Source organism: Salmo salar, chromosome 07, assembly GCF_965601325.2.
Source record: "Salmo salar chromosome 07, fSalSal1, whole genome shotgun sequence".
NCBI classification, from domain to species: domain Eukaryota; kingdom Metazoa; phylum Chordata; class Actinopteri; order Salmoniformes; family Salmonidae; genus Salmo; species Salmo salar.
Genome location: NC_138297.1, coordinates 42,942,260 through 42,956,210, shown reverse-complemented (window position 1 = coordinate 42,956,210; position 13,951 = coordinate 42,942,260). Strand labels below are relative to the sequence as shown.

Sequence of the window (13,951 nt, the reverse complement as noted above, 5' to 3'; positions counted from 1 at the left end):
CTCCATCTCTCTTTACAGTACATGAGTATATAAGCCCAAAATCATTACATCACCAAGGTATCCTTGGCTATGTGTCGTACCAAGACACTAGCGTGCTGCTAAACAGTCGCTTCTCATCCTCCAGTCAGTCAAAGAGATCATCACTGTGGTCATCTGTCCGGACATGAGTGTAGTTGACAGACTGACCGGTGAGATGTGACAGACTTTATCTGGAGAGGAGACATCTGCTTCAATGACAGCCTCTCCCCATGAGGTCTATTCCCTCTCAACTCCATCAGTATTCAAAGTCAACAACAGACATGCGAGGAATCCCAAATGGCACCCTATTCCTTATATAGTGCACTACTTTTAACCAAGGCCCATGGGGCTCTGGTCGAAAGTAGTGCACTTTACACATTAAATTTATGCTTTTTATATATTAATATCAGAATGCGTGAAAACACGTTTATTCCCCAAGGGTTGATGGGATACGCCTTTTCGGAAGGTTATCCATATGTATAAATGCATATGTGTGTCAGTTTTTTATCCACAGATGCCTGTTTTGTATATTCTGTATGTTATATAAGCGCTTTATATTTTTACATATTCCAGTGGGGCGGCATTTCAATTCTAGTTTGGAAGGGCCCTTGTGTAATTAAAAAAAGCTCAGCTGTTTGATTGCTTTCTGTGAACTTCACTGAAGGTTAGAGGTTCAGGGACAATTAACTCGTGAAATTAGTATTTTATAGAAAATATAAAAAATATGCGGAAAAAATGAATATTCCTGTGAAACCAATCACGTCGATCCACAAGCACAGTGGTGTGCCACTTTAAGGTGTGTTCACTCGGCTCAAGTGGAAATGTGCAAACCAGGCAAACCTGCTCTTTTACACCAGTTTGTGGAAGAATGAACTTAACACAGGAAGAGCATCTTCGTATTAACAGGAGAGAACAGGGAAGTGTTATTTACAGTGTGATTTCTCTCACTGCATTCTAAACAGCACAGCGAGGGTTTAAGATAAACTAAAACCTGTCAGCTGCATGATATTCCGTACATAAGACGATTGAGGTGTGGGTGATTGTTAATAATAACAATTCAGAATTTGTATTTGTCCTATTTCACACATATATAAGTGTGTATTAATTGGAAAGGTGTTTTTTTGCATATCACCCTCTCTCTGAGACACCCTGGGAGAGCGGGGTCACACCCAAGGTCCGCCATTCAACGGCGATCGTGGAGCAATTAGGATGAAGTGCCTTGCTCAAGGGCACATTCATAGATTTTTCACCTTGTCGGCTCGGGAATTCAAACTAGCGACCTTTCGGTCACTGGCCCAACGCTCTTAACTGCTAGGCTATCTGCCACCCCCACAAATTTAAAGGTGCAGTCTGTCAAATCTCCACCTGACCATGCTTTATATTTAGGCTAAGAAAATCTTGAAATGTAGTAACTCTGTCATAAATCATCAGCTACAGCAACAGACACGAATCTCTACCTCTGTTATCAAATGTCCAGTTATTCACTATGATAACAATCTAATACAGATCTAGATTCTAGTTTACATCGTCTGATGTGTTGTGATATGTTGTGTTGTGTTGTAACCCAATGAGCAGTGATTGATGCATGTCTGTCTATATGTTTGTACACCAACATAGTGAGAGACACCTTCAGTAGCCGGAGTCTAGACAGTGTAAAAGAGGTCAACAACACACAGTTCTCTGACACTGTGGGAAAGTTGCTCTGTCCCCCTGTTCCTCCTAGGCCACCATACTCAGGTAAACCAATCAGAACACTCGACCAATGACGAATGGCACTAATCTTTTCCCCCATATTTTGACACCTGGTGCTTCCACCTGCTCTCTTACAGGGCTCGTTGTTTACGCTATCAACTCTCTGCTATAAACCCAGCTGCTCTCTTACAGGGCTCGTTGTTTACTCTGTCAACTCTCTGCTATAAACTCAGCTGCTCTCTTACAGGGCTCGTTGTTTACTCTGTCAACTCTCTGCTATAAACTCAGCTGCTCTCTTACAGGGCTCGTTGTTCACGCTGTCAACTCTCTGCTATAAACTCAGCTGCTCTCTTACAGGGCTCGTTGTTCACGCTGTCAACTCTCTGCTATAAACTCAGCTGCTCTCTTACAGGGCTCGTTGTTCACGCTGTCAACTCTCTGCTATAAACTCAGCTGCTCTCTTACAGGGCTCGTTGTTCACGCTGTCAACTCTCTGCTATAAACTCAGCTGCTCTCTTACAGGGCTCGTTGTTACGCTGTCAACTCTCTGCTATAAACTCAGCTGCTCTCTTCTATTCCTCCTGGTTTGCTTCTATAAATATCTTCTCCTTCACATGATGTATACATACTGTATAATAATGGTCTGTATTCTAGCCTGGGTGCCTGTCTGTTTCTGCTCTAGCCAACTTGTTATTATCCTGCCAAAGGCAACCATCTAGCACTGTTGAGTACACAAATAGTCCAGTACCAAAGCTATTTATTCCTTCTACTTATTGTAAATAATAGTTTTTTTTTCTTAACCGACTTGCCTATTTAAATAAAGGTTAAATAAAAAAAAATGATGAACAATAATGAACTATCTGACGCGCTTTGGTACAGGAGGAAAATCATAAAACAATCTATATGATTGACTTTGATGATGATTGCAAAAGAGTTCCTATAGACAAATAAATTGGTCAAGCTCACGTCATAAAGCCATGAATACCTTATGAGTGTAGAGGGCATATTTTTCCTCTGCTATACCGCCTGCTACTCTATAATCCAAACTGGATATAATAACTATAACCAGTTAGACTCAACTATACTATAAGATTGTATAGATGAGCCTTCTCATACCATCTCCATCTACTTTAATCTCTATGGTGCTTCAGGGGTTCATTAAATCCCCAAACAGCAAGCCTACACACACATGCAGTGCGCACACACACACACACACACACACACACACACACACACACACACACACACACACACACACACACGCGCACACACACACAGCGCACACAGCACACACACACACAGCGCACACATGCACACACACACACACACACACACACACACACACACACACACACACACACACACACACACACACGAGTGCACACACACACACACACAGAGTGCACACATACACACACAAACATACACACATGCAGTGCACATAACTCCCAAACTCCCACTTTTCAAGCACTGAGCCTGACACTTCTAGTAAACTTAGACTTATGTTATATATTTTTTGTTATATATTTATTTTGTGATTCACTAGAGCTGACTTTTCCCCACTGTTGTAGCGTTGAATTGAGTGTTTTGCCCTCCAAAGAGCAGCTGTCGGATGTATAAACAGCTTAGTGCTGGCTAAGGACCCACGGCTGTGCGATTATTTGATTCATAGATGCTCAAACCTACTGAAGTCCTCAGCTGTGGAGGACTCACTCCAGTGTCATCAAGTCGACTGGTACAAAATGGTGGCAGAAGTTAAACGTGCCCTCTTTTCTTTCTTTCTCTGTTTCTCTCTGGTTGACTGTCAACAGGCTCTTCAGCCAAGACTTTGAGGTCGCACTCCCCTCTCCCAACGTCCAGATCTCCACAAAAGGTTGGTGTTGTTGTGTGTGTGTGTGTGTGATTGCATTTGTGTCCTCTAGTGTTTTTTTGATGCTGCTGATCTGAGTGTACTGTGCACTACAAAATAGGGTCAGGAGGACAGCATGGGATCAGAACCCTGAGTCCTTCATTCCAGCAGTAGATGACTCATTTGATCCTGTTTGCCTGCATGCTTGTCTGAATGTGTGCGGGTTTGCCTACATACATGCATGCTTGCTTGTGGTACGTGGTGTATGTATTTGTGCATGCATGTGTCCATCTGTGAGTCTGTGGTTACTGGGCTGTGACAGATGACACTGATTCGGGTTGGCAGAACAATGGCCAGCCCAGCTAAACAGAACTGAGCTCAGTCCAGGGCCCTGAAGGAGTTCTCTCAGTATAGCATCCTGCTCACCACTTAAACCACACACACACACACACACACACACACACACACACACACACACACACACACACACACACACACACACACACACACACACACACACACACACACACACTTTCACAAGTTTAAGTACCAGGCATTAAAATGGGTTAAAAATATTTATTGAGGAAGTGGAACGGATGTTAGAATGAGGATTCAGGAGGTGAATGAGAACGTACCGGATGAAGGCAATGGCTGCAGATGAAGGATCCAGGGAGTGGACCCTGTAGGGTTTGGCTTTGAGTCTCAAAACATCATCGCCAGTTCTTGATAGTTAGGCTGCTGTGGTGATGGCAATCACTCCTATGAGATCCTTGGAAGAACCTAAAAGATACTAGATAGAAGGTAGAGAAGGAGCAATGCAAGACTTCGAAAGGCTAGTAACACCACACGACATGCACTGCGGAACAGAGAGGAGTCTGATTAGCAATGAGTAGCAGCAGCTGATGCTTGTTGAGTTGCTAGGGAGCTTCGTTCAAGGCAACAGTTTAAAGTGTTGCATTCAAGTCTGGTCCTCTCCTGAATTTGTATTCATTCTTAACACCATAACAACCCTATGGCTCCCCCTCTCATGTACCAAGAGGAAGAGCCTCTTCATTATATATCCCTGAACCTGGTACATATTTTCCATATTTTATAAAACAACTGACCTGTACCTTTCCTATAATCTTTTATGGGTTGTTGGCTGGCTGCTGGTGAATATATCCTGTTGAGGGTTGAGGCCAAGGGAGCTGTGGTGAGTGGTGGACAGTTGGAAGTTGGAAGTTTACATACACCTTAGCCAAATACATTTAAACTCAGTTTTTCACAATTCCTGACATTTAATCCTAGTAACAATTCCCTGTCTTAGGTCAGTTAGGATCACAACTTTATTTTAAGAATGTGAAATGTCAGAATAATAGTAGAGAGAATTATTCATTTCAGCTTTTATTTCTTTCATCACATTCTCAGTGGGTCAGAAGTTTACATACACTCAATTAGTATTTGGTAGCATTGCCTTTAAATTCTTTAACTTGGGTCAAACGTTTTCAATTAGCCTTCCACAAGCTTCCCACAATAAGTTGGGTGAATTTTGGCCCATTCCTCCTGCCAGAGCTGGTGTAACTGAGTCAGGTTTGTAGGCCTCCTTGCTCACACACGTTTTTCAGTTCTGCCCACTAATTTTCTATAGGATTGAGATCAGGGCTTTGTGATGGCCACTCCAATACCTTGACTTTGTTGTCCTTAAGCCATTTTGCCACAACTTTAGAAGTATGCTTGCGGTCATTGTCCATTTGGAAGACCCATTTGCAACCAAGCTTTAACTTCCTGACTGATGTCTTGAGATGTTGCTTCAATATATCCACATAATTTCCCTACCTCATGATGCCATCTATTTTGTGAAATGCACCAGTCCGTCCTGCAGCAAAGCACCCCCACAACATGATGCTGCCACCCCCGTGCTTCACAGTTGGGATGGTGTTCTTCTGCTTGCAAGCCTCCCCCTTTCTCCTCCAAACATAACGATGGTCATTATGGCCAAACAGTTCTATTTTTGGTTCATCAGACCAGAGGACATTTCTCCAAAAAGTACGATCTTTGTCCCCATGTGCAGTTGCAAACCGTTGTCTGGCTTTTTTTATGGCGGTTTTGGAGCAGTGGCTTCTTCCTTACTGAGCGGCCTTTCAGGTTATGTCAATATAGGACTAGTTTTACTGGGGATATAGATACTTTCGTACCTGTTTCCTCCAGCATCTTCACAAGGTCCTTTGCTGTTGTTCTGGGATTGATTTGCACTTTTCGCACCAAAGTACGTTAATCTCTAGGAGACAGAACGCGTCTCCTTCCTGAACGGTATGACGGCTGCGTGGTCCCGTGGTGTTTATACTTCCGTACTATTGTTTGTACAGATGAACGTGGTACCTTCAGGCGTTTCGAAATTGCTCCCAAGGATGAACCAGACTTGTGGAGGTCTACAATTTTTTTATGAGGTCTTGGCTCTCAACTGTATGTATGTACACTACGTGATCAGCTTTCTCCTGGCATCTGCCAAACCCAGATTCGTTGGACTGACAGATGGTGAAGCGTGATTCATCACTCCAGTCCACTAGCGGCGAGCTTTACACCACTCCAACCGACGCTTGGCATTGTGCATGGTGATCTTCGGCTTGTAAGTGCTGCTCAGCCATGGAAACCCATTATTTGAAGCTCCCGACGGAAAGTTATTTTGCTGACGTTTCTTACAGAGGCAGTTTGGAACTTGGTGGTGAGGGTTGCAACCGAGGACAGACGATTTGTATGTGCTACGCGCTTCAGCACTCGGCGATCCCGTTCTGTAAGCTTGTGTGGCCTACCACTTCACAGCTGATCCCTTGTTGGTCCTAGATGTTTCCACTTCACAATAACAGCATTTACAGTTGACCGGGCCAACTCTGGCAGGGCAGACATTTTACAAACTGACTTGTTGGAAAGGTGGCATCCTATGACGGTGCTACGTTGAAAGTCACTGAGCTCTTCACTAAGGCCATTGTCACGGCTGTCTAGGACCAGTGGAGATGTGGAATCAGGAGCAGGAGACAGAGGGCCGGAGCAACAGTGTTTTAATAATAATTGCAAACGCAATAGCCGTAGGGCACAGGGCGCGTGGCGAAGTCCGCCAGGGGAAAAATAAACGCACTGGAAAAAAGCGCACGGGGCGCAGCCCGGCAATACAATACACAATAACAGCGAAAAAAACAGCTTACACTCGCAACTGTCCTGAGTGGACAATAAACAGTCCCGCACGAGAACCCCAACTGAAAATACACACTAAATAACCCCCCACTAATGACAGACACAAAACAGGTGCAGGATAGACAGACAAAACCAAAAGACACAGAAACAACGATCGGTGGCAGCTACTAGGCCGGTGACGATGACCGCCGAGCGCCGCCCGACCGAGGAGGGGCGCCACCTTCGTTAGATACTGTGACAGCCATTCATTTGCCAACGATTGTCTATGGAGTTTGCATGGCTGTCTGCTAAATGTTATACACCTGTCAGCAACAGGTGTGGCTGAAATAGCTGAATACACTCATTTGAAAGGGTGTCCACATGCTTATGTATATATAGTGTATGTTAGGGCTGTCCCGGACTAAAAAACATCTTGGTCGACCGAGAGTCGTCTTCTTTCCACCAATCGATTGGTCGAAATGTTTAAACTTATTTTTACATATATAGACATACATATATATGTTTGAATAAAATTAACTACATATGCACTGAGCTTGTCTGATGCTTCAAGCACACTGTTTGATTAAATAATTAAGACACACAAATTACTTAAAGAGCCCGATGGTCATACTGTGTTAAAAAACAAAATGTGAGTGCCTGTGTGACTGGCGCACATTGTCTCGCTCTCCTCCCTACTGCAGTGAAAATGCACCACAGCAAGTGTTTATTGAGCTGTCCGTCCTGAAGCTGCAACATCATGTCAGCCATTTAGTTTCTCACTAGTTTCTGACTGAAAAGTTCTGTTATCACTAATTTGTTTAGGAAGAACATTCCCTATTCTCTCAACCCTTTCTCTCTTTAGTGAAGCATGTAAGCATCACATGCATGTGACCAATAGGGCCTGACTTATAGCCTATCATAATCACATCAATAAATTGTTTATAACAAACTCCGAACACAGTACGTGACAGCAAAATGGATACCGAAGACGTGAAAAAGAAACTCGAATTGGGCAAATGTTTACTGGTTGCTCAGGAGGGAAAGGGGAAGTCAGATCTGTGGAAGACATTTGACTTAGTTGTGGAAGCTACTGGAGCTCAAGGAAAATGGAGCAAGCGTTGCGTGAGTATGTGTGCCAAACAGTTGCTGTTAGATTACAATGTTATTTTTTCGGACAATTTGGAACAGTGTAAACAACACCAGAGAGTATGTTCTAATGAAAAAAATAAAAATAATATATATATATATATATATATATATATATATATATATATATATATATATATATATATATATATATATATATATATATATATTATTTTTATTTTTTGTTTTGGCTGATTACTCACAGCTCCATTCGTTTTTTTGCTTCATTTTAAAACTAAAATGCTTGATTGCTTTTCAAAGCATGAGTGTCTCGTCTGCTGTGTGACGGCATGAACGAATGAAGGATTGATTGATAGACACAGTAGCATAGATATTGAAATGTAGGCCAAAGTAAGTTACGGTATTAAGACTGAACAGGACGCGCTCTTAGGCCTACAGCTCGATGGTGGTTATACAAGGCTGCTACACCAAGCCTGCTAATGATAATGACATGACTTATTATTATAATGATGATCATAATGATAATTGTAATAATAACAATAAGAAGGAGATCAAGAAAAAGGAGGATATAGGAACGAGAGCTGCGTGCATATTACCTGTGACAAACCGGTGCTGTTAGATTACAATATAAATGTTCTGCCTGTTTGGAACAGTGTAAACAACATTAAATATTTTATAAGTAATACTAGTCTGTTCTAATAAAAAAAAACTAATGTAAAGCCTTTATTACAGCATAGCAAAGAATAGCGAATCTATGAAATTGCTTTCTCCAACATTTTGCCGTTGAATGAGGCTTGGTGCTCACGGAATCAGCAGGCTATTAAACAAACACTCAAACAGGCAAGAGAAGCAATATCTGTCTTATTTCTGTAGATATATATGGATAATTTATAAAGCCAGGCACATTTAACAGTTAGGCTGTTGATTATAGATTTAATTAAGTTGGGATTTCCTCTCTCCTCACGTCTTAGACAGTTAGGCTAAGGCAAGGGCTGTTCCCTCGTCTCTGCTGCTGCTGCCTCCGCCGCATTGTTCTCAATCCCAATATGCTGGTTAATTTTCTATTATGCACATAGCAACATAGGGAAAGGCGCCAATTCTACGGTTCACTGGATTATGTTTCAGAACCGCGGACAGCAACCGTATCCAATGCGGGAGAAAGCACAATATTATTATATACACTACCGTTCAAAAGTTTGGGGTCGTTTAGAAATGACCTTGTTTTTGAAAGAAAAGCACATTTTTTGTCCATTATAATAACATCAAATTGAAATAGAGTTGGAAATGGATGATTTTTTATGGAATATCTACACAGGCGTACAGAGGCCCATTAGCAGCAACTATCACTCCTGTGTTCCAATGGCACGTTGTGTTAGCTAATCCAAGTTTGACATGCTGCCTAGAAGGCCAGCATCTCGGAGTCGCCTCTTCACTGTTGATGTTTAATGAAGATGCCAGTTGAGAACTTGTTGGGTCTGCAAACTAGACACTCTAATGTACTTGTCCTCTTGCTCAGTTGTGCACCGGGGCCTCCCAGTCCTCTTTCCATTCTGGTTAGAGCCTGTTTACGCTGTTCTGTGAAGGGAGTAGTACACAGCGTTGTACGAGATCTTCAGTTTCTTGGCAATTTCTTGCATAGAAAATACCTTCATTTATCAGAACAAGAATAGACTGACGAGTTTCAGAAGTAAGTCTTTGTTTCTGGCCATTTTGAGCCTGTAATTGAACCCACAAATGCTGATGCTCCAGATACTCAAGTTGTATTGCTTCTTGATTCAGAACAACAGTTTTCAGCTGTGCTAACATAATTTCAAAAGGGTTTTCTAATGCTCAATTAGCCTTTTAAAATGATAAACCTGTATTAGCTAACACAACGTGCCATTGGAACACAGGAGTGATAGTTGCTGATAATGGGCCTCTGTACGTCTATGTAGAAATTCCTACAATAATCATTATCAACATTAACAATGTCTACACTGTATTTCTGATCAATTTGATGTTATTTTAATGGACAAAAAATTTGCTTTTCTTTCAAAAACAAGGACATTTCTAAGTGACCCCAACTTTTGAACGGTAGTGTACATTAGTGTTGCACCATTATTGTTTACATACTATAACCATATACAATTTCAGTATCATGTCTTGATGATGGACTGACATTCTCGTGGCCTCAATGGATTAGTCCACTGAGACAGGCGCAAATCAAACATGCGTGTGTGTGAGTGTGTGTGTGTGTGTGTGTGAGTGTGTGTGTGTGTGTGTGTGTGTGTGTGTGTGGGGGGGGGGGGGGGGCGCGCATGTGCATCTCTTTCTGTTCTCCTACTACTAATGCTGTTGAGTGTTCTGACAGTGCTTTGAATGTCCGTGTGCTATATGGTTTCTCTGTTGGTTGTCAGGCAGTATTGAACCACCATTGAATTATCTTCCCCCTCTATGTCGTCGCATGTTCTCATCCACATTGGCTTTCGCCTGTCAGATAACTCTGCTAATGAGCAATTTATTATCTAGCACCAGCCTGCATGTGGCAAGGCAGTTTAGGAGTGACTTTTTAACAAGCTTTTACAAACCTGCATTGAGAAAGTCTTCTTTTTTTGTTAGAAAATAAAATACAGTTATTCTTTGCACTGGCAGTTTTTTATAAGTGAGGCACAAACACCAACACAAATACAACGCCGTGTGTGTGTTTGTGTGTTTGTGTGTGTGTGTGTGTGTGTTAACAGGGCTTGTTGGAGGTCTGCTGAGGGCTCTTCTTTGATTGTGCTGTGAGGGGCAGCTCAGCGCTCTAGGCCTTTGAGATATGTGTGGAATATTAACATATCAACGAGCATTTAGCTTCAGTCTTGTTGAGAGAAGTTACATGAATATTTCGAATTGTCAGACAGAAACATGAATTTGCTGCGTCTCAGCATGACAAACTGTAGCAAAAAAATAACAGATCGATTGTCCACTCCACTAAATCCAAGTAAGATTAACAAGATATAACAGTATTTCCGTGTAATTTCTCAGAAAACATTTGGACAAAGTATTGGATTCCTCACGCTGAAACTGCCGGATATTGTATTTCTCCGTCCCAATGCACACTGACGTATGATGAGGTGGAAAAGGAACTGTGGCACTATCAATCTGTCTGGTGTCTTTATTCTTATGCTTCATAGGCTTTATTGTTCCTTTATGCTATGCCTCATTAGACTGTGAAGCGCACGTGCAGTCTTAAGGAGATTGGTACTTTCTTTGTTTGAGCTATTGGTTGTGGTTGGTTCTCCGTTTTCTGATTGGTGCTCTGATAAGTTCTCCATTTCTGTTTGGTCCTCTGATTGGTTCTCTTTTTCTGTTGTGTTTCTGATTGTCTCTCTGTTTCTGTCTCTCCGTAGAGTTCATTGCCGCCCTTCACGCCCTCACCCACTGAGTGCCAGTCGGCTGGACTGGTGTCCAACTCGCCCGTCCTCTCCGGTAGCTACAGCAGTGGCATCTCCTCCATGAGTCGCTGCAGTGTGTCCGAGGCGTCGGGCACCGAGGCAACCACTGGAGACCACCCCGCCCACCAGGGGCCCACCATGCCCAACTCGGTCTCCTCGGGCTCGGACGAGCTCATCCGCCGCGAGAACAAGACGCCGCCGCCCTACAGCGTGTACGAGCGCTCCAACCCTCGTAGGCCGGTTCCCCTGCCCCACAGTCTCTCCATCCCTCCCAGTCTGGACCCCCCGGCCCTGCCCCCCAAGCCCCACCAGCTACGCACTAGCAGCATGAAGCTGGTCCCAGCATCGGACCCTCGCAGGGCCGACGGGGTGCCCCATGTCCCCAGACCCAGACCTCTCCCCAGGAAGGTCTCCCAGCTATAGGCTGGGTGAGGACCTACAACCCTAGTGGGTTGATGGGTGACACCACTGGCGCGTTTTGCACTTTTTACACTGTCTTCTCTTCAGTTTGGTAATCCCAGGCTCTGCCCAAGACAGACTCAAGACTCATGAGTCTGTCTCATTGTGAAGATCTTTTTTCGAAAGGGCTTTGCGTTGACTGACTTTGTCATTCTGCACTTTTAGCTCCAGTACAGTAGGTTCCACACGGTAAATTGCTGCGTTTATCAGAAGAAAATTGAAGACAACGAGCTTAGGCGTCGATTTTTCGATTTTTTTGATAGATGTAATAGTCCCAATATATGTGTATATTGGTTATATATAAGAAGTGTTTTGCCTTAAGTATTGGAAACAGAGTCTTTTATCCATGAGTCTTGCACGTTTTTGAAGTACACTGTACTTTTCTATATAGCTAAAAGGTGCTAGAGGTCTCATGCATATGCATTTCAGTTTATGGTAGTAGCTGAGGGTGTGTTCACATACATCCAAAATGGTACCGGAACAGGAAGCAATGACCATTTGAAAAGTGCTGTATAGCTAAAATCGATGCCTCGTTTTTTATTCTTGGTCAGTAATGGAACATACCTTTCTTTCCCATAGGAATGGAGAATTGTAGTCGTAACAAGATACTCAGAAATCCACCCCTTTCGTGATATTGAATCACTCAAATCTCTTGACCTTTCTTCAAGCTCTACTCTAAGCCATAAAGAGCTCCTTCCATCTTTGAAATCCCCTTTCTTAGACCAATGCACATGTTTCCAAAAATCCTTTGTTCTTGTATCTGACATGTGCCACTAAATTGAAGGCTGCATCTCCAGTAAATTGTGTGTAGTTCTAATTCATTGGAGGCCATTGCTGTCAGAGGGGCCAGAGATGTGGACACACCCTAACCCTCCTGCATGGAGTGTAGTATGTACGTGGTGGTGGATCTTTTGGGGTTTACCAAGTATTGTGCCAAAGGAAGATGTACTGTATGTATGCTGTAATGAAAAACTAGAATCCTGAACCTGGAAACACTCCATTGACTAGACAAGCTGAGTTTGTACTAGCCCACAATGAAAACAACAGACTTTGAGACAAATCCAGTTATTTAGATGAAAAGTCATTGTGGGGGGGGGGGTATAAGAATGACAACTGTTACAAGTAAGGAATAGGGATATGATATTAGCACAAATGAGATTGAATCTGCGTTAACAGTGGTCACATTTACCAAGGACTCACTCTATCTCTTGAGTTGTTACCCTGGCGACCACAACGGGCATTTGAAGTGCAGTATGTATGGTAGAAAAGATGCCTGCCATCTGCCACCCAGTAACTGCCGGCAACTCGTACACACACGGGGGGCTGCTCTTCTATTTGAGAATCTTTTTAGAAAACCATTTTTCAACTCATCGTTGTTACGGTCACGCTTGTACAGTACAGCCGAGTGAGCGAGAGGTGTTGTCTCCGACGTACGCGGTGGACAGTATGTACTGGTATCGAGTCCTCTTCTCCTGTTCTACGGTATCTAGGCAGTCGTCACGTCAGGCGGTTTCCTGTCAAGTGTTTTATGAAGAGAAGACGACACCGTTTTTGTAATACAAAGTGTAGAACATTTGCGTAAATATTGATCACTTAATTCAGTACGACGGTTTTCAGAATTAACTTGGGTATGGTTTGTATGTTTCACTTTTGTATGTTTAATTTCCTTTTTAATTTGTTGTGAATTTTTTTGGATCAAATATTCACATTAATCAGTACTTGAGAAATTGTAAATTATATAATGAGATTGTTGTAAGTATGCCAAATATAGTACCTTTGTGTATTACTATTATTGTAAATATTGTGTTTTTAACAAAGTGTAGCTAATACACATTTACAGCTTTGAATGTTGGAACAGCAAATTATTGTTATAAATGTCAAAAAATGCTGTTTTTAGTGAGTGTAGAAGTCTATAGTAATGCATATCTACACCTACAGTAACACATTTACATGCTCAATAAACTGCCCTATGTAATAAAAACATTTTGCTCAAGCACACCTTTGAATCATTCCCAGCTCTAACCTGTTAGAAACAATTCAGTGATAATTACTTCGATAATAGTTGCATTGTACAATGTATGTGTACAGGTTGAGCAATCGCAGCAGTGTTTATAGTGATCTTATGTGTACTCTAACGTTACATGATTCAGAATCAGCTTCGTGTCATCAAAGTCATTCCCACACAGTGCAACGATAATCACGTGCTGTGGGCGCTCAAGGTGTGGTAATAGTTTATGAGGAACTGGTGCGTGATCCGATAAGA

General features: G+C 42.5%; 1 protein-coding gene across 6 annotated transcripts in view; it reads left to right on the top strand.

Annotated features, from left to right (window-relative positions):
* Positions 1-13,684, top strand: part of LOC106609220 (dedicator of cytokinesis protein 4) — a 141,859-nt gene extending 128,175 nt beyond the window's left edge. For 5 of the 6 annotated variants that reach the window (XM_014207754.3, XM_014207751.3, XM_014207750.3 and 2 more), the window contains 3 exons: positions 1,636-1,755; positions 3,522-3,583; positions 11,185-13,684. In XM_014207754.3, coding sequence (XP_014063229.1) covers positions 1,636-1,755; positions 3,522-3,583; positions 11,185-11,652 — 650 coding nt within the window. In that variant the 3' untranslated portion in view covers positions 11,653-13,684. The remainder of the gene's footprint in view (positions 1-1,635; positions 1,756-3,521; positions 3,584-11,184) is intronic. The other variant, XM_014207753.3, reaches the window with a different exon arrangement.
* Positions 13,685-13,951: the final 267 nt, after the last annotated feature.